General features: G+C 41.5%; 1 protein-coding gene across 2 annotated transcripts in view; it reads right to left on the reverse strand.

The window, feature by feature from the left end:
- Positions 1-20,566, reverse strand: part of GPLD1 (glycosylphosphatidylinositol specific phospholipase D1) — a 52,178-nt gene that overhangs the window by 24,513 nt on the left and 7,099 nt on the right. For both annotated transcript variants that reach the window (XM_020781557.3, XM_020781556.3), the window contains exons 3-12: positions 19,988-20,043; positions 18,411-18,489; positions 16,582-16,679; positions 15,828-15,938; positions 15,274-15,322; positions 12,519-12,573; positions 10,693-10,800; positions 5,304-5,331; positions 5,077-5,216; positions 4,719-4,784 (exon numbers count right to left, since the gene is read on the reverse strand). In XM_020781557.3, coding sequence (XP_020637216.3) covers positions 4,719-4,784; positions 5,077-5,216; positions 5,304-5,331; positions 10,693-10,800; positions 12,519-12,573; positions 15,274-15,322; positions 15,828-15,938; positions 16,582-16,679; positions 18,411-18,489; positions 19,988-20,043 — 790 coding nt within the window. The remainder of the gene's footprint in view (positions 1-4,718; positions 4,785-5,076; positions 5,217-5,303; positions 5,332-10,692; positions 10,801-12,518; positions 12,574-15,273; positions 15,323-15,827; positions 15,939-16,581; positions 16,680-18,410; positions 18,490-19,987; positions 20,044-20,566) is intronic.

A 20,566-nucleotide genomic window follows, 5' to 3' on the forward strand; every position in this document is an offset into this window, starting at 1 on the left:
AAAATGTTATTTCTGTCAAGGAAAGGGCCATCTAATCTCAGAGTGTGAGAAATTAAAGCAGCTAAAGGGAAATTTGCCTCATGATTTGAGTGGAACCAAGCCAAAAGCTGTGTTCTGTGTCCAGACAGAGCAAAGCTCCTTGCCACTGAGGGAGCCTGTTGCCATGGCGACTCACTCTGGACCAGTTACATCTGCTGATCAGGCTGGGGAAAATGGTCCTCTTGTGGAGGTCAAGCGCTGCTTACTAGTTAGGACAGATTCGCAATTGTTTGAGACCGCTGGGGTGGACGTAGGAATACTTGACCATCAGTATAGGGGGCTAAGGGATACTTGTTCCCAGGTGACCCTGTGCCATCCAGACATTATTCCTAGGAAGCATATAATCCCAAATGAGAGCCTGAAGGTGGCAGGGATTGAGGGGCAGGTGATCTCACTGCCAGTAGCTGAGGTACCTGTGAGCTTTCAAGGCTGGAGGGGAGTTTGGCGGCTAGCGATTTCATCGACTCTGCCAGCAGCCGTGCTCGTGGGAAATGACCTGGCTGAACATGTGAAACGGGTGCTAGTGATTACACGCTCACAAGCTACCACGGGGACAGTTCAGGGGGGTACTGAAGAGCCCGAGGCTGAAGCAGATGAGGGTAGTCCCGAAGCTGTGGCAGAAACCTTAACCACAGACAGCAAATTTGGCCAAGAGCAAAAGGCAGATGCCACTCTCCGAAAGTGTTTTGAAAAGGTGACAGACACCCAGCTAACACCTGAAACCCCAGCGAGATTTCACGAGAAAAAGGGAATTTTATATAGAGAGACCCTGATGAATGTCTCAAAAGGGGGAGATGGGATCAGAAGTCAGCTAGTGGTACCTGAAAAGTATCGCCCCATGATCTTACAAAGGGGGCACTCTGACATGTTTGCTGCGCACTTGGGGGTGAACAAAACACAGCAGAGAATCACACAAAATTTTTACTGGCCTGAAATAGGGAAGCAGATCAAGGAGTTCTGTAAACAATGTGATGTGTGTCAGAGGCAGGGGAATAACCGTGACAGGACCAAAGCGAAGTTGTGCCCTTTGCCTGTGATTGACACCCCGTTCAAATGTATAGGAGTGGATATTGTGGGACCTTTGCCCAAGGCCACAAAGAGGGGGAACCGGTTCATTCTCACCATTGTGGACCATGCCACGAGGTAACCCGAAGCCATTCCCTTGACTAACATCGAAACTAACACAGTGGCAGATGCCTTGGTGGGGTATATGTCCAGGATGGGATTTGCCTCAGAAATAATCACAGATTTGGGCACATCGTTTACATCAAAGCTCATGAAACGGTTATGGCAAATCTGTGGAATTAAACACAAGGAAACCACTGCCTATCACCCCGAAAGTAATGGGTTAACGGAGAAGTTCAATGGGACTCTGATGCGCATGATTAGGGCTTACTTGGCAGAGAATCCAAACAATTGGGACCAGAAGCTGCAATCCCTTTTGTTTGCTTACCGATCAGTGCCCCAAGCCAGTACTGGGTTCAGTCCGTTTGAACTTTTGTTTGGGAGAAAAGTAAAAGGTCCACTTGATTTAATCAAACAGAATTGGGAGCAGATCACCCAGGGTGACCCACAAGATGTTGTGACGTATATAGACACTTTAATGAATGACCTGAAGAGAAACCTAGAGCTAGCAGCAGAAAACCTGCAAGCTCAGAAGGTCAGACAGAAAACCTGGTATGACCAGAAAGCCAGGGAGAGGCACTTTAACCCAGGGGAGGAAGTGCTTTGGCTTAGGCCCTGCAAAGAGAACAAACTGCAGCTCAAATGGGCAGGACCATACAGGGTCATTTCCAAGATGTCGGACCTGAACTACCTTATAGAACAGGAGGAACACCAAGCACGGAGGGTGGTACATGTGAATGCCCTGAAACCCTACTACAGAGGGGAACAGAGGGTTTTATTTGCCATAAAAGCAGCTGAGAGTGAGGAAGCTGAATTGCCCTTCTGGGAGGGTAGAGGGGAAGTGAAATACAACCCAGATGAGGTGAAGATCAGTCCTGCACTCACCCAAGACCAGCAGCAAGAACTAAAAGTGCTGCTCACTAAATATCATAAGGTTTTTTCAAATAAGCCGGGGATAGTGAAGGGAGTGATGCATCGGATCCACACAGGGGATGCACCCCCGCAAGCAGTATCCCCGTACCGAGTGACGGGACCCTATAGGGACAAGGTGCGGAAGGAGCTGGACGAGATGCTTAGGGAGAACATAATCATCCCCTCTTCTAGTCCTTGGTCCTCTCCGATAGTCCTGGTGGACAAGCCTGATGGGAGCATTAGATTTTGTGTAGATTACCGGAAATTAAACCGCGTAACCACTCCTGATGCCTACCCAATGCCCAGGCTAGACAACCTGATTGAAACCATAGCGGGTTGTCGGTTCATTTCATCGTTGGACCTAGTAAAGGGTTACTGGCAATTAAGGATTGATCCCAGGGATCAAGAAAAGACCGCATTTTGCAGCCCTTTCGGTCTATATGAGTTTAGAGTCCTTAGTTTTGGTCTCAGAAATGCACCAGCCACATTCCAAAGGCTGATGGACCAGACCTTAGCAGGGCTCAGTGACTTTACTGTGGCCTACATTGACGATATAGGGATCTTCAGCAATACCTGGGAAGATCACCTGAAACACCTGGAGATAGTGCTGCAGAGGTTAAGTGCAGCAGGGCTAACAGTAAAGGCAAGCAAGTGTCAGCTGGGTAGCCCAGAAATAAAATACTTGGGTCACATAGTAGGGGGAGGAGTGATCAAACCCCTAGAGGCCAAGATAGAAGCCGTTCGTGATTGGCCCAGACCCAACACCAAGAAAAAAGTCAAATCATTTCTTGGGTTGGTGGGCTACTACAGAAAGTTCATCCCGAGGTTTAGCGAGATGGCGACTCCGCTGACCGATCTGACGCGGAAGAAGACTGATGACCGCATCCCGTGGACCAGCAACTGTGAGGAGGTGTTCCAGAGGTTGAAGGAGGCGCTCATCCATTATCCAGTGCTGCGTGCTCCCGACTTCGACCGGGAGTTCATCATCTACACCGATGCGTCTAACAGCGGGGTAGGAGCAGTTCGTTGCCAGGAGGATGAAAATGGTGACCAGCATCCAGTGTCCTACCTGAGTAGGAAACTCCAGAAAGGTGAGAGACATTTGGCAACCGTGGAAAAGGAGTGCCTGGCCATAGTATACGCGATTCAGAAGGCCAAACCTTACATCTGGGGAAGACATTTTGTTCTGTGCACTGACCACTCACCACTGCAGTGGTTAAAGACAATGAAAACCCATAATAGTAAACTTATGAGGTGGGCTTTAAACCTGCAAGATTTTGACTTTGAAGTGAAGGTGGTCAGAGGGACAATGAACTGTGTTGCTGACGCCTTGTCAAGAAGACCCGACGAGTGAAGACGGCGAAGAAACCATGGACTGTGTATATTGGTGACCAAAAGTTAAATGTATCTGTTTATTGAACAGGCTTGGTTTGTATTAATAAAGGTAACTTAATGTATTGCAAATATTAATGTTTAAATGCGTAAGTGGTATGTTTGACCTAGAGTGAGTAAGTATGGGTTATGGGATTGTATTATAATGTATAACTGTTTATGTGTTTTGATCCTGGTTGTTTTTTTGGAGAAAAGCACTTTAGCTTTTCCCCCGCAAAACAACTTATAAAGGGGGGAGGTGTCACATACAGCACTGATGGTACCTGTCTGTCATGGGTTTGGAGGGAAAGTTCCATCCTATGGGGAGTGGAAGGCGGGACATCAGGGGGGAGGAGCTGTACTGTATATATTTGGGGGAAGTCCTTCGTAAGAGAGCTGACGTGGAGAAGTGGAGTTGGAGTCTGTGGGTCAGACTGGGTCCAACTGTTCGTCAGATAGTACATACCTGATAGGTTCAGGTTTCTATCTAGGTAGCCAGAACTGATAGGTTCAGGGTCTGTGCGTTACCTTAAAGTGTTCCGTGAGAACCAATCTGTTGTATGTGTATGATTGGGACTATACCAAGTTCCAGTATCCTATTTACCTGATCCTTTTATTTACCCTGTTTGTTGTTTCAATAAACCTTGTTTTCTTGTTTATTAAAATCCATTCCTGGTCTGGGTGACTTGGTAGAGCGAATGGTTGGTGGCAGCCTAACTACAGGGTGGGATACTCCAGTAGGTCTGGGGTTGCTACAGTCTTGTAGAGATCCAGGGAGAAACTTCTAATTCAAGAAAAGTTAATTCTCTCATTTATTTCAGGAGAGCCAGATTTGACTCAAAGGGTATTCAGTCTTGTCAGCCATTTACAAAAAAGAATCATAACTCAAATGCCTCAAAATTCAGACTAAAGATGTTGCTCTCTTAAATCTGAATGATCATAGACTGTGCCCTGAAACTTATTACTTAACATCTGCTGACATTAAGTCAAATCGTGTAAACTACTGTGGCAATTTGCTCTTGCTAAGAAGTTAAGACTTCTGTTTCTCACAGAATCATAGAATCAAGGAAGATGATTCCAACTCAAAGGGGCCTATAAGGCCATTGAGTCCAACCCCCACTCAGTGCAGGATTCCAAAGCAGATCTGTCCACTTGGCATGTTATGAGAAATGCAGTTATATGCTTGACTTATGTAGGCATAAGTAACAGGATTCTGGCCAATATTACACATATTCAGATCATGATGTTTAAAACATGAAATTTTTACTTACGCAATAGCATTCCTCGGTTTATTCTTACAATGTATATACAAAGGATTCTCAGGAATAAAGCAGCCACTAAAGGAAATATATCAAAGTAATTACATCTGTCAAATAACAATTACAAAAAAAGTAACCACCTTCTTCCACTTCTTTGTCTTTAGTTTCTCAGACATAATCTGCAAACTAAAAACAAACACTTAAATGCTACAAACTTGCTATTAAATGTAAATGATTAGTCTGTTTACAAGTCAATTCACAATCTATCTGGATCAAAGTTCTTAGATAAAACATGCTCATCTAATTCAGTTCTTATCAGAGCACATTTACTATATGCTTTACCCCCAAATATATTAAACCAGCAACTCACCTGCTTCCATTTGTTAACATCTGACTTGTTAGTTGGAAAATGGTATTTGATGAGGATGCCATATCATCAACACCACCAAGGAAGTATTCATGGAATTTATCCACTAAAAATGGGGATTTGTTGGCATAGAAGGGGTAAAGCTATGAAAATCAAAATGCAACATAATCAGTAGGATGAATACCTCAGGAGCAGCTTTTAATAAAGTTCTTCAAAGAAAAATACATTACCTTGGCAACACTGGTCATTTCACCATACCTGTAGAGAAAATGGGTTAATTTACCACCTCTGTAGGATTTTCTAGTGAACAAAGTACTTCTCAAACTACATCTACATATTTTTAGGTTTTTTAATGCTGTTTTGAGTGACTATAAAAGAGCTGTTTTACAGTGCAAAATCAAAAGAAACATAACAAAACAAGACAAAAACATATGTCACCTTAAAGACTAATTATTATACTTTAATGTGAGCTGTAGTCTTTAAAGTGCCATGTGTTTTTGTCTTATTTTGTTTCTTTGGATTTTGCCTGAGATGCTTGCACAGACTAACATGGCTACCTCTTCCAAAACTATACAAGAATTGTAGACAGCTGAGGTATAAAAAATAAACAATGTAAACAGTGTTTATCTTGCTTTAAATCAGTGTTCAAATGCTCCACTGATTTTTATGAGAAACATAATCCGAGCAATTTAGGTACAAATATTTGACTGTGTATGGATGTAATGACTTATCTTTATGAGAATGGGGCAGGCGAACTTCAATCTCGCACATTCCCTTTTAGAATCATAGGGCTGTGAAGCTGGAAGGAATCCTCAAGGGCATTGAGTGCAGAGCCCTTTTTGGAGGACAGGTGATGCTCTAACTTTTTTCTAAAAAAACTCCAGTGAAGAAGAGTCTACCACTCTCTGGGGCATGTCATTTCACTGTAAAACAGCTCTTGTTCTAAAGAAGTTCTTCCTCATGTTTAGGCAAAATCTCCTTTGCCATAATTTGAATCTCTCATTTTGGGTCCTATGCGCTAGAGCTACAGAAAACAAGCTTGCCCCATCTGCAGTGTTAACAGCCCTTCTGCCTTCCTCCTCTAACACAGCCAAGAAAAGATTGAAAGATTGTTCTTTTTTTAATTAACTTCATTTTTGTGTTACATAGGTATATAATTGGTATTTGGATTGCTGTTGGTACAGTTTTTTTCAAACCAAATTGCATTGTCCACACGTATTTCTACTTAGATAAACTTCTCCTGCCCCCTTAAAATGTGTGTGTGTGTGTGTGTGTGTGTGTGTGTGTGTGTGTGTGTACTGTATATGTATATGTATATGTATATGTATGTGTATGTATGTATCTGTATATCTGTATATCTGTATATCTGTATTATTATTATTATTATTATTATTATTATTATTATTATTATTATTATTATTATTATTATTATTATTATTATTATTATTATTATTATTATTATTATTATTATTATTATTATTATTATTATTTTGGCACGATTCAGCACACTCTTAATTATCCCACTGTATAGCCTGTGGAGATCGCTAGTTTGCACCTGAATGGAGCTGTGGGCAACACTATCAGAAGTGACAACCTTGTGACATAACAGGTGGATCAGCAGAAACCCTATCTGTCTCTCCAATCTTCACCCCAATGTTTTCCCTTCATGCCACTGCCTCCTTACTCATGAATAACCTGGGTAAACCTTACTCACGAGTAAACCAAACTCCCAAGACTTGCGCAAACTCTTCTCACAGAAGAATGAACATCTCTAGTGTGAACCAAAGTATTGCCTGAGGGACAAAACAGATTGCACTAAAAGCAAGAACCTTTGAAGTGTGAACCAGAACCACTCCAAATTCACTCATCTGGATAAACCCATATTGTTTCGTTTAGTCGTGTCCGACTCTTCGTGACCCCATGGACCAGAGCACGCCAGGCCCTCCTATCTTCCACTGACTCCCAGAGTTGTGTCAAATTCATTCTGGTAGCTTCGATGACATTGTCCAGCCATCTCATCCTCGGTCGTCCCCTTCTCCTCTTGCCTTCACACTTTCCTAACATCAAGGTCTTTTCCAAGGAGTCTTCTCTTCTCATGAGATGGCCAAAGTACTGGAGCCTCAGCTTCAGGATCTGTTCTTCCAGTGAGCACTCAGGGTTGATTTCCTTCAAAATGGATAGGTTTGTTCTCCTTGCAGTCCAGGGGACTCTCAAGAGCCTCCTCCAACACCACAATTCAAAAGCATCAATTCTTCGGTGGTCAGCTTTCTTTATGGTCCAGCTCTCACTTCCATACATCACTACAGGAAAAACCATAGCTTTGACTATGCGGACTTTCGTTGGCAAGGTGATGTCTCTGCTTTTTAGGATGCTGTCAGAGTTTGTCATCGCTTTCCTCCCAAAAAGCAAGCGTCTTTTAATTTCGTGGCTGCTGTCTCCATCTGCAGTGATCATGGAACCCACGAAAGGAAAATTCGTCACTGCCTCCATGTCTTCCCCTTCTATTTCCCGGGAGGTGATGGGACCAGTGGTCATGATCTTAGTTTTTCTAATGATGAGCTTCAGACCGTTTTTTGCACTCTCCTCTTTCACCCTCATTACAAGGTTCCTTAATTCCTCCTCACTTTCTGCCATCAGAGTGGTATCATCTGCATATCGGAGGTTGTTGATATTTCTTCCGGCAATCTTGATTCCGGCTTGGGATTCCTCCAGTCCAGCCTTTCGCATGATGTATTCTGCATATAAGTTGAATAAGCAGGGGGACAATATACAGCCTTGTCGTACTCCTTTCCCAATTTTGAACCAATCAGTTGTTCCATATCCAGTTCTAACTGTTGCTTCCTGTCCCACGTATAGGTTTCTCAGGAGACAGATAAGGTGGTGAGGCACTCCCATTTCTTTAAGGACTTGCCATAGTTTGTTGTGGTCCACACAGTCAAAGGCTTTTGCATAGTCAATGAAGCAGAAGTAGATGTTTTTCTGGAACTCTCTGGCTTTCTCTATAATCCAGCACATGTTAGCAATTTGGTCTCTAGTTCCTCTGCCCCTTCGGAATCCAGCTTGTACCTCTGGGAGTTCTCGGTCCACATACTGTTGAAGCCTACCTTGGAGGATTTTGAGCATAACCTTGCTAGCGTGTGAAATGAGTGCAATTGTCCGGTAGTTGGAGCATTCTTTGGCACTGCCTTTCTTTGGGATTGGGATGTAGATTGATCTTTTCCAGTCTTCTGGCCACTGTTGAGTTTTCCAAACTTGCTGGCATATTGAATGTAGCACCTTAACAGCATCATCTTTTAAGATTTTAAATAGTTCCACTGGAATGCCATCACCACCACTGGCCTTGTTGTTAGACAAGCTTTCTAAGGCCCACTTGACTTCACTCTCCTGGATGTCTGGCTCAAGGTCTGCAACCACATTATCTGGATTGTCTGGAATATCCAAATCTTTCTGGTATAATTCCTCTGTGTATTCTTGCCATCTCTTCTTGATGTCTTCTGCTTCTGTGAGGTCTCTCCCATTTTTGTCCTTTATCATGTTCATCTTTGCACAAAATGTTCCTCTAATATCTCCAATTTTCCTGAACAGATCTCTCATTTTTCCTTTTCTATTATTTTCCTCTACTTCTTTACATTGTTCATTTAAGAAGGCCCTCTTATCTCTCCTTGCTATTCTTTGGAAGTCTGCATTCAATTTTCTGTAGCTTTCCCTATCTCCCTTGCATTCTGTTTCCCTTCTCCTCTCTGCTATTTCTCAGGCCTCGTTGGACAGCCACTATGCTTTCTTGCATTTCCCTTTCTTTGGGATGGTTTTTGTTGCTGCCTCCTGTACAATGTTACGAGCCTCTATCCAAAGTTCTTCAGGCACTCTGTCCACCAAATCGAGTTCCTTAAATCTGTTCTTCACTTCCACTGTGTATTCATAAGGGATGTGGTTTAGATTATACCTGAGTGGCCCAGTGGTTTTTCCTACTCTCTTCAGTTTAAGCTTGAATTTTGCTATGAGAAGCTGATGATCAGAGCCACAATCAGCTCCAGGCCTTGTTTTTGCTGACTGTATAGTGCTTCTCCATCTTTGGCTGCAGATAATATAATCAATCTGATTTCGGTATTGTCCATCTGGTGATTTCCATGTGTAGAGTCACCTCTTGTGTTGTTGGAAAAGAGTGTTTGTGATGACCATCTTGTTCTCTTCACAAAACTCTATTAGCCTTTGTCCTGCTTCATTTTGAACTCCAAGGCCAAACTTCCCTGTTGTTCCTTTTATCTCTTGACTCCCTACCTTAGCATTCCAATCCCCTAGAATGAGAAGAACATCTTTCTTTGGTGTCAGTTCTAGAAGGTGTTGTAAGTCTTCATAAAATTGGTCAATTTCAGTCTCCTCAGCATTGGTGGTTGGTGCATAAACTTGGATTACTGTGATGCTGAAAGGTCTGCCTTGGATTCGTATGGACATCATTCTATCATTTTTGAGATTGTATCCCATTACAGCTTTTCCCACTCTTTTGTTGACTATGAGGGCTACTCCATTCCTTCTATGGGATTCTTGCCCACAATAGTAGATAATCATCTGAACTGAATTGGCCCATTCCTGTCCATTTTAGTTCACTGATGCCCAGGATGTCAATGTTTATTCTTGCCATCTCCTGTTTGACCACATCCAGCTTCCCAAGGTTCATAGATCTTACATTCCAGGTTCCTATGCAGTATTCTTCTTTGCAGCATTGGACTTTCCTTTCACTTCCAGGCACTTCCACAGCTGAGCGTCCTTTCGGCTTTGGCCCAACCACTTCATTAGCTCTGGAGCTACTTGTACTTGTCCTCCGCTCTTCCTCAGAAACATGTTGGACGCCTTCTGACCTGAGGGTCCCATCTTCCAGCGTCATATCTTTTAGCCTTTTGTTTCTGTTCATAGGGTTTTCTTGGCAAAGATACTGGAGTGGCTTGCCAGTTCCTACTCCAGGTGGATTGTGTTTAGTCAGAACTCTCCATTATGACCTGTCCGTCTTGAGTGGCCCTGCACGGCATAGCCCAAAGCTTCCCTGAATTACTCAAGCCCCTTCGCCACGACAAGGCAGCAATTCATGAAAGGGAGGCAGCAATCCATGAAGGGGAGGCAGCAATCCATGAAGGGGTAATTGACCTTAACTGTGATTCACTGAAAGCTATCAGTTTCATAATGGTCTGAAGATGGTGTGTTTCATTAAGCCATATGCTTAGAAGATGTAACAACAAGCTGAGGGGCATGGTAAATTTATATAAAAGGGGGAAGAAAAAGCTCCCAAATTCCTTACACTACAGCAAAGAAGAAGAATAGAGAGGACAATGGGTGAGTGCAAAGATCACCATGGCCCATTCTAGTATCTACAAATCATTACATATTATTTATGCATTGAAATAAAAGTTTTGTGAAGTGCTGCATGAAGGAGAAGTGCAAATCATGAACAAAATATAACAAAGACACTTGTCAGCTGAAACTGTCTCCATTGATCTTTCTACAGACCCAACATCCTCTTCACTTAGTAATTATTACCTGGAATGATCAAAATAAAATCTCCCATACAGGCATTCCTCTTATACTCTACAAAATGAGTACATACTCTAAAAGTTCAGATTGACTTACAATTCAAGAAACTGCAGGTATGTGCAGTCAACAATAGTGTCTTCCGTTATCACTTCCCTGCCATAGAACGCCTCATAAATTGACAATAAATCCTTGACAGGTACATACCTAAACATAGTAACATCAGAATTTCTGAAATGAATCAACAGTCACAATGAGATATCTAAAGCAATCCCTTATCTTTAAATTTCCTGAAAAATATTGGAAGTGTTACAGGGATAAAATAACTTAAATATTCAAGAAGTCTACAATGTAGTGTGTGTGAAGGGTCACAGCTAAGAAGTAGAGGACATCCTTCATAAGCAGAAATTCCCTCATCCAAGCCTTGGCTTCTCCAGACCTGGCAAACTCTTGACTGAGAGCCACTGCCAACCTTCCCTCCAAGAAATTCAAGACAGATCCAATAAGGATTGCCATTTTATCTCCACAAAAATCCCATGAGATTAAAAAACAATCACTGCCTAAAATCTCTCAGTGGGCAGGAATTTCAGGAGAACCCAGAGTTTAATGGAAATGTCCAATGTTCAAATGCCATTCTCTCCAGGGCTGGAAAAAATCCTGTCTGAAATCATTGCCAGGACTTAATGAGGGGGCCTGATTCAGTATACGTAGGTAGCTTTCTGTGGCCTACATGGCTGTTACAGAAGAAAGTGAGGCAAATGCCGATGGGCAATTATATTTCTGGTGCTTTTCTTTGTTTTCATCAGAAGCAACACAGTAAAATTTATTCTAGTAGGCATCCTTCAGTCTCGAAAGACTATGGTAGCGTGCTCTGTATGGAGGACTTGGAACAGCGTCTCGTGTGGCTGAGAAGGCCAATTCGAGAGTTACAATCTCTTCCACACTGAACCCGTGTTGTTTCGACGCTGTATGCGAAGCTGGAGTGTCCTCTCCAGAGCACGAAGCCTGGGTAAAATAATATGGAGGATAGGCTGTTACCCAAGCAGCAAATCCCCCCTCTCCACGTTGCTGAAATGGTCCAGTGGAAAGGCAAGAGCCAATACAACTGGTTCCAGCAACGTCGCAGGAGTTGGCAGAATGAAAGAAAATGCCTCCGGGACTCCGGCTCCGGATTTTGCCTCGAGGTTATCTCCTGAAGCCCTTTCCATTAGTGCACTGGTTCTTAACCTTGGGTTACTCAGGAGTTTTGGACTGCAACTCCCAGAAGCCTTCACCACCAACTGTGCTGGCTGGGGTTTCTGGGAGTTGCAGTTCAAAAACATCCGAGTAACAAAGGTTAAGAACCACTGCATTAGTGGATATAGCCACAAGGAAGTGGAGGTTTAAATTTGGAGTTTTCCTTCTCCTAGATGGGCTGCCTTCCAGGGCTGACGAGCCCCACCTACCCGGAGTAAAATTTATATATATATAACAATAGGCAACCTCAAGAGCATTTGGCACAGCTGACATCATGTATTTTGTGGTATATATTGAGGGGCACAGAGAACACCAATGTGTTGCCTGCTCGTCTCCACACTTGCAAAGAGACGTGCATCCATTTTTCCACTGCTATCCCCTCTTCCCAGGTTAAAATCAAAGGAAAGTTTTGGCATTAGAGTAAAAGCAATAAAGAATGGGAAAAGAAGAGTCCATCTTGACAGATCTTTCAGATAATTAAAGGCATTCAGATGTCTTTAATTAAGCTCTCAGATCTTTCAGATAATATCTTTGGATCTTTCAGATAATTGAAGGCATCAGATAATTTAGATAATTAAAGATAATTAAAGAGTACAAAAATGTAAAATTGTACATCATCAGTTCTGCAGCCAAGGACCTCAGGGTCCAATATACAAAGCTTTCCCAATTGCTATATTAGTGTTTCTTACCAGTTTGGTTCCAAATAATCAAAATCAAGTTCAAATTGACTTAATACATCACCTCCTAAAATAAATAAATAAAAAGAACAGTAAGACCTCCAGTAACTTTTACAAAAACTGTAAGAAGTTGTGCCTGTGTTTGATATTATTATAGCATACAGAAGATAGCCCAGAATACATTTTGAGTTTGGGGCACGGGTTTTCTTCATACATTTGGGTCATACTGTACTGTACATTAAATCAGACCTGGGCAAAGTGCGGCCCGCGGGCCACATATGGCCTGAGAGCTGCTCCTATCCAGCCCGCTGGTCGCCGCTCCAGTCTGGCCCGCCCGTCGCTGCTCCTGTCCGGCCCGCCCGTTGCCACTGAGTGAGCCGAAGCTCCAGCTCTGGTCACACAGCACAGCAGTAAGCAAAACTCGCAAGATCTGACACTGGGATCTCGCGAGTTTTGACTGTTACTCTTGAGCCGCAGGCTGCAGAGCCAGTGGCTCAAGAGGCCAGAAGCGATCTTTGCGCAGGCGATGTGATGACGCATCATGTCGCCTGTGCGGGATAGAAGACAGTCGGAGAGGAAGGCCGTGAGGGAACTGAGCTAACCTATAGTTAGCTCAGTGTTGAGGTTTTTTTTTCATCCTCCCCCTGCAGTGAACGAATTACAACGCTGACATAGTTAACTCCCTAAAAAGTTTAGAGAGTTAACTATGTCAGCCTTGTAGTTCATTCGACGCAGGGCCTCACCCAATGGGGGCCTATTACTACCCATAAATTGGGGGGTCTATTACTACCCACCCCTGAACACATTTCAGATTTTTCATGTGGCCCCCTATAGAAATTAATTGCCCACCCCTGCATTAAATGAATGAATATCCCTTACTATCAACCTGATTAGATTGTTTTCCTACCTGTGAGGCTGAGAGTACCCCAAGAGGCACTCCTCAGAGTGTACTGTCCGCCTCCTCGGTGGAAGACACTGAGGGACAGATGCTCACCTTGGAGGAGAACCTAAAGGGACTGTATTTGGAAAAGTAGGGACAGAAAGAACAAGAGAAGGAACCACCAGAGGGCGCCATTTCTATGAGAAGGGGAGAGGAGATAAAAGGAAAGGAGAAAGAGGGAAGGGGGCAGTTGGAAACTGAAGAGGGAGAAGCATGTTGGGTGGAGGAAGAGGAGGATGAGAGAAAACATAGACTGGGTGGAGATAGTACAAGAGGATCTCCTTGGACAGGAGAGTGGATGGAGTTTAATGTCCCAAGGGACTATGCTGAGAAGGAATGGAGGAGGAAAACCTATAGAAAGCCACCTTACTGGGGCGAGAGGAGAAAGCAGTGGGAGGCATAATGAAGGGAGAACAAGCCACGTACAGATCATCCTGGGAAACCCCATGGGAGGGGCCCATTCCGACTGAGGATGAGACAAAACCCAGACAAGAAAGTATGGGGACCACAGGTGGGCTGGGTTTTCCACCCTCCACCAATAAGGTCAGCTGCAGATGTACCCAACAGACTGGGCGTTCCGCAGAGGTGGTGTTACAGAAACTTCAGTTCTAACCCAATGCAATTAGAGGGGGGTTTATTATGGTTCAATGAGAAAGGAAAAGACAACAATGTCCCTGAAGCAAGAGACAGAGTCTGTTGTTAATGTTGAACTGAGCAAGTTGTCAAAGAATAAAGGATTTTTGTTAGAAACTTCTAGTGTCCCTGAGTCATCCATCCAGAAAGATCCAGATAAAGGAGAAAAGGGGATTACACCAGAACACATATCGACACCAGAATTTCCTCAGAGACACTAGCCTCAACAATCTAACTTGCAAATTAACCCAATGGCCAGAATCCTGTTGGTATTCTTGTAAGGTGTGTGAAACTTGCTGCAGTATTTGCAGCTAATTGATGAAGTAATCAAGTATATGACCAAGATGCACTCCAGCACCTTGCCAATTATTTATTTTATTTATTTATTTATTTATTTATTTGATTTATATCCCGCTCATCTGGTAAATCTATACCACTCTGAGCGGCTATTAGCTACAGCAATTAGCTACAGCAAGCTACACAGATTCTACCCAGTGTTTAATTTTCTATGACCAATTGCAAAACAAGGCACAGTACATGCAACCTATGTGAGGACAGTCATGCAATAAAGAAAAAGATATATTTTACTATTCAGAGAACACCTCTGAAAAAAATATGGCAAGCATATAATCTGGTCTGCCACAAAGACAGAGCTGCAACACAGCAATCCCTTTATGATAGTATCCAATATACAGTAGATGGGAACATGTAAGACTATTGTACTGACATGGAATGAATGAGTCACATGACCATTTCTTACATCACTGTCCCATGTGTTTAATAACACACACTCATGAGAGGTAATGTTATAGGGCAATATCTGTAGCACTTTGTATACATAGATATATACACAAGGAAAAGCCTTAGGGTAAAATCCTGTTGGTTAACCTAGGAAGTCACAACTGGAGTAGGCCCACTAAATCACTGGGGATTTGGTGGGTCATCTCCTCCACAAGTTCCACTGATTCAGTTGGCTACTCTAATAGTGACTTACTACACTACACAACAGGACTTCAGGCAGCCAGTATCTTCCTCGACACCACTCAGCAAATTGCTCTTGAAATACTTTGTGTACATCTACAGTTTTAAAAAGCCACACAGGCGTTATGCAACCTCATGATGCAAGTAAGACAACACCCTTGTCTGTGATTATAACATACAAATCTTTCTAGGAACTGTAAGTACATATATTACCAAAATCACCAGCAGCATGAGCTTCTGAGTAAGAGCCAAGAAAATCAACCTATTTTTAAAAAAAGAAAAAGAAGAAACACCTTATTGATAATTCATAATTTATTTCCAGAGACACTACAAACATGAAAGTGAATACTGTATATAATTTCTTATTCTTTCATCCAAGTTTCATATAAGATACACAGGAAATTATTCAAATCATTGCAGCTTCTTTTCTTCCCTGTTGCATATATATACTCTTTCATGTGTTAGATTTCCTTATCAAGATTTTCTTGCTGACCAGCTGCAAACACTCAGCCTTTCCTGCTTTTCAAGTTACCTCTACAGCTGCCAAATACTTGTTCTGCAACCCTACCGAATCACTTATTTCATCACCTGTAACAACCAGCCACCAAAAACCAACAAACAAACACAAAAAGCAAACACTTTTAATCATGAATTATTTTAGCGCCTTGAAAAATAAGGATAACAAAACATATTTCCAGTAGTATTTGTTTTGCATGTCCATCGTTCCCTTGTGTTCTGCTTTGATCAATTCAGAAGGTATGACTTACTGCTGCCATGGCCCGAAGAAATCCTTCTTCGATCCCCAAGCTATGCCAGGTCACATCAGCCACCATATGAGAAGCCACTCCAAAGAGAAAAGCCACAAGCTTCTCTGTAGCCTAACAACAGCAACAAAAATGCTTCAGCACCTATATTAAGCCCAAATGCACAATGCTGTTCAAGTGATATGGTGATACTTCTGGCTCATGTTTGTTGATGAAAGCTGGCCTACACTTTCACTAGCACAGGAATGAATGGTCTACGGTGTATGTTTTTACAGAGCATGACACTTAACAAATGGGGTGAGTCCTTGTGGCCCCCAGGGGCCCTAAAAATCACTTCCTGTGTCTGAGGTTTTGATCCAAAAATGCTCACTCTTGACAAAACTTGTTAATCTTTAAGGTGCCAGAACATTTTGACCTTTGCTCACCCGCTTCCCCCCCCCATTTCCTCTCTTTAAAGTTGGTAACATTTAATAAGTCATGGCTGTAGTCTTTTAAAATAACCGATGCACTTTTCCTAAGGAATTTATGGTTTGCTAATGTTTACAGTAGACAAATACTGGTTCATAAACTAGAATGAGGGCAGAATAGGGTGCTAAATATACTGTCCCATCTTAAAAGCCATTAAGAAGCGCAATAATTAATATGTCCATTTTTCTGTCTATTTCTTTCTGTATGGAGCAATGAATGGAAGAATAATATGACTTATAAGAATTAGTGACTGGGCATTCAACTAAAGCAATTTACGGGAATTTCTTACCTCTCCCCAAGGTTGTGGGTAGTTCTTTCTGATGTAGTAGATACTTGTATTGAGAAAAGGGGCCCAATGGGTGTCTTCAGAAACATCATGGAATTGCCCTGAAACATCAGTGAACAAGATTTAGTTACAACAGAAAATTTTATTTCATCCATTTCATTTTTATTCAGTGGAATATGTAAATAATGGACCATCTGCTAGCAGTTCTCCTAGCAAATATTCAAAGAATTTTTATAGCAAAGCAAAAATACAATAATCAATGCCCTGTAACAAAAATCATAAAATCATAGTTTAATAACCCACATTGTTACAAAATCCAAAGTGAGAGTCTATTGACTGCACATAGTTTAGAATGTTAAATAGCAATTGTTATTCTGCACCCCAGATGACAAATAGAATAATAATATTCTTAGAACTACAAAGCTGGAAGGGACTCTATGGATCATTGCATCTAGCCCCTCTCAAGGCGGCACAGTGGGGAATTGAACTCCCAGCCAGATACTGTACCTAAACCACTGAGCTATCCAGAATGTTACCAATCAAGTCACTTGATCTGAACATCACTCTTAACCATAATTGAAAGTTAGATGTTCAAGATCCTCCCCAACCCTCTCGTCCTCCAGAAGGAACAGAACAAGGAAATCATTATCATCTGTTTTCAATTGAAGATTGGAACTCTGGTTAGCACTAACTGTGGCGCATCGAGAAAAGCTAGGATCATAAAATAAAATTCAAATAAGTTCTACAGTGATCAACATAATTAGCTGAAAATACAGAAGATAACAATCTGATCTCAAGCTCCTTGCAGATTTAGAAAATAATGAGGCAAAAGTACTTTTTCACATAGCATTACGCCACAGTTTAATGTAACATCCAAACACAGCCCCTGGGGTTTACTGAATACAATTATGAATTACATATTCATTGCATGGATTACTGTAAAATGTGGATAGTTAAAATGCACAACTAAAATGTTTGGCATATACCTAGGAAAGACATAATGTGGATGAGACAGTTCATAGGTACTCTTTCAAAGTACTTATTATATGAAAGCAGAGTTCCATCCATTTAGGTAAAAGGTAAAAGTAAAGGTTCACTTTGACATTTTTAGTCCAGTCGTGTCTGACTCTAGGGGCGGTGCTCATCCCTGTTTCCAAGCCGTAGAGCCAGCACCTGTCCAAAGACAGTTTCCATTGTCACGTGGTGAGTGTGACTAGGGAACGCCATTTTACCTTCCCACTGAGGTGGTACCTACTTATCTACTCGCATTTGCATGCTTTCGAACTGCTAGGTTGGCAAGGAGCTGGGACAAAGTGACAGGAGCTCACTCCGTCACAATCTTATGACTGTTGGTCTTCTGACCCTGCAGCACAGAGGCTTCTGCAGTTTAGCCCGCAGTGCCACCACATCCCTACCCATCCATTTACAACTCTGATAAATTAGGTCACTTGGACATTAATTCCTTTAGTCCTACTGGAGTTAGAAAAGTCAAAACAGACTAAATCCTACTGGTATAGTTTGGGAGCTGAATGTTATCATCTTTTTTTCTTAAAAATTTGATTTCAACTGAATCAACAAATAAAATCCAAATAGAATCCAAAGTGCCAGTTTGCATACTGGCATATCCACAACTTTGAACCAATTATCGGTACGGGTTGCTTGTTCATCATACAGATTTCCTGTGCAGTCTATGCCTGACCAATAGCAGACTCTGTATAGATTCTTCGATAACACAGTTACAATTTAACCACAGGAAATTATAGCCAGAATTCATAAATGCATGTGGGGTGGGAGGACAGAGCCAAGAATAACATTTTTCCATACTTTCTTACCATTCTTACAGATACCAGAATAAAAGGCATCAGGATAAAGGCTTCCAGCCTGATATGCATCTTGGTGAGTTAATAATAACTATATAAGAAAAAGCAAAGAAAGAAGAAACAAAGCATTAAAGGGGAATATAATTTCTAGCATTTCAGGAACAGACAAATATACCACTTAATCTCACTTTGAGGTATTATTTTGCTTCTTTGTGTCTTCCTTTCATACCAGTTATATTCCTATGCAGGAGTCTAGCACTATGAATATGTTTAGAGGGAGTGTTTAGCCCTACCCCCCCTCTTGTCACATTGTTCATGTGTTCAGGGACAGGTCTGATCAGGAAAATAATACGGCTCATGTGTTAGCTCTACATGTGAGCAAGAACCCAGATTTACCAAGGTAGAGGGCAGCATCTATACCCAGCCCTGTAGTTGTCCTTCTTTATGCTTCCTTCTCATATTTCTTGTTACTTATTTCAGTTTTTTCATTTACATTTCTACTTTTGAAGTTGTTGCTTATAGGAAGCAGCACTTATATCTCACCTATCTGAACATATTATCTTATGAGTTTCCTTAAACAAAAATAGACATATTATATTACTTAGTTGTTTAATTTCTATACTTTTTGGTTTTTATTTATTTGTGTTTCCTTTACTTTGAAGTGACCTACTGTGTTAACAAAATTACAACTTAAATTTACATCAGAACACATTTCCATCAACATAATACCTATGGAGTATCTCTAGTTATCTAGCATATAATCTATTTGGTTTTTCACAGTATTCTTAAAGTCACCCAGTTAAAGACATTCTGTGAGGGTTTCACTATATACAGCCTCCTTGTTGGCAATTTGAGTGTGATGTTAATGACAACAATGTCTTCACAAAACTGAATCATTCACTCTTCTTTCCAAAATTGTAGAATTCATTCTCTACTTTCATTTCATGTCTCTAGTCTTTCTAATAACATCTCTGCTGGCTCCTATCTCCCTATCTTAGCCTTAACACTCTCCATTATGGAACTTAGATGTTGCTTTTCCGTGTACTTTATTATCATTTTTATTTCAATGCTGACAGTGGAATTTGCCTTTTGTTGGATGAGTGTTACTAGTCCCAAGTATGGAACTATACTTGGAACCACTATAATTACAGTATGCTTTTTGTAAATATTACTTAATTTTGTATTTTGTAATGCCTCCTAAACTTCATCTTGCTCCACCCTGTAGTCCTTTATGTCATCAAAAAACTGGCTCCACGGGGCTGATAAAAGATATCATATAGGAAAACACAGCAAGTGAAATCCTATTTTTAGCACAGTTAAGTCACACTAGAGTAGGCCCACTGACTCTGTGTTGACTTGGTGACTCAGCTCTTCAATAAGTTCCATTGACTGAAATGGGCCTATTCTAGTTGTGACTTACTTTAACTAGAGTGGGCCGTTTCAATTAATGGAACTTATGGAGAAGTTGAGTCACCAAACCCTCTCTGACTCAATGGGCCTACTTTAGTGCAACGTATTGGTGCTCTAAGCATCACGATTTCCGCCACTGTGCATTAGAATGCTACTGATTATTACAATACAATTCCTACCTTATGATAGTCAACACTTCCCTCTTGTTTGCTGAAAAATTCCAGAGCTCTGTGAGCTGGGGAACATAACGTCATGTTAGTACAAGGCATGCATTTATTCTTAATAAAAAGAAACTGCTACAATAATCTATTATCTGTTCACATTATCATCATCATGATTATTTTTACTTCACCTTAATTATTTCAGAAACATCTTCAATATTTGGAAAATGCAACTCTCCCAGAAGGTTCAGATATACTTGAATGATATCTCATCTTTCAACAATGAATGCTTACACCACAATGCAAACAAACAGAAATAACAAACATCCAGGGAGATTTCACTTGCATTCTTCTTTCCATTTTTACCTGCAAGTGGAACTGAAAACCTTGTTGCAAAAATTATTTTTACCACTGCTTTTACACTTTTTCTTATTGTGCTTTTATTAACTCTGCATAAACCTATTATAGTAAGTTGTTATCAGTCATTATAAGAGCCAATATACTCCAACTGAAAAATGGCAGAAGTTAGTAAATTCCCTTCCATGGTGCAGGGACAACATATGCCCATCTCTGAACCTTGGAGGGCCACACATGCTT

This window comes from Pogona vitticeps, chromosome 4 (assembly GCF_051106095.1).
Source record: "Pogona vitticeps strain Pit_001003342236 chromosome 4, PviZW2.1, whole genome shotgun sequence".
Lineage (NCBI taxonomy): Eukaryota > Metazoa > Chordata > Lepidosauria > Squamata > Agamidae > Pogona > Pogona vitticeps.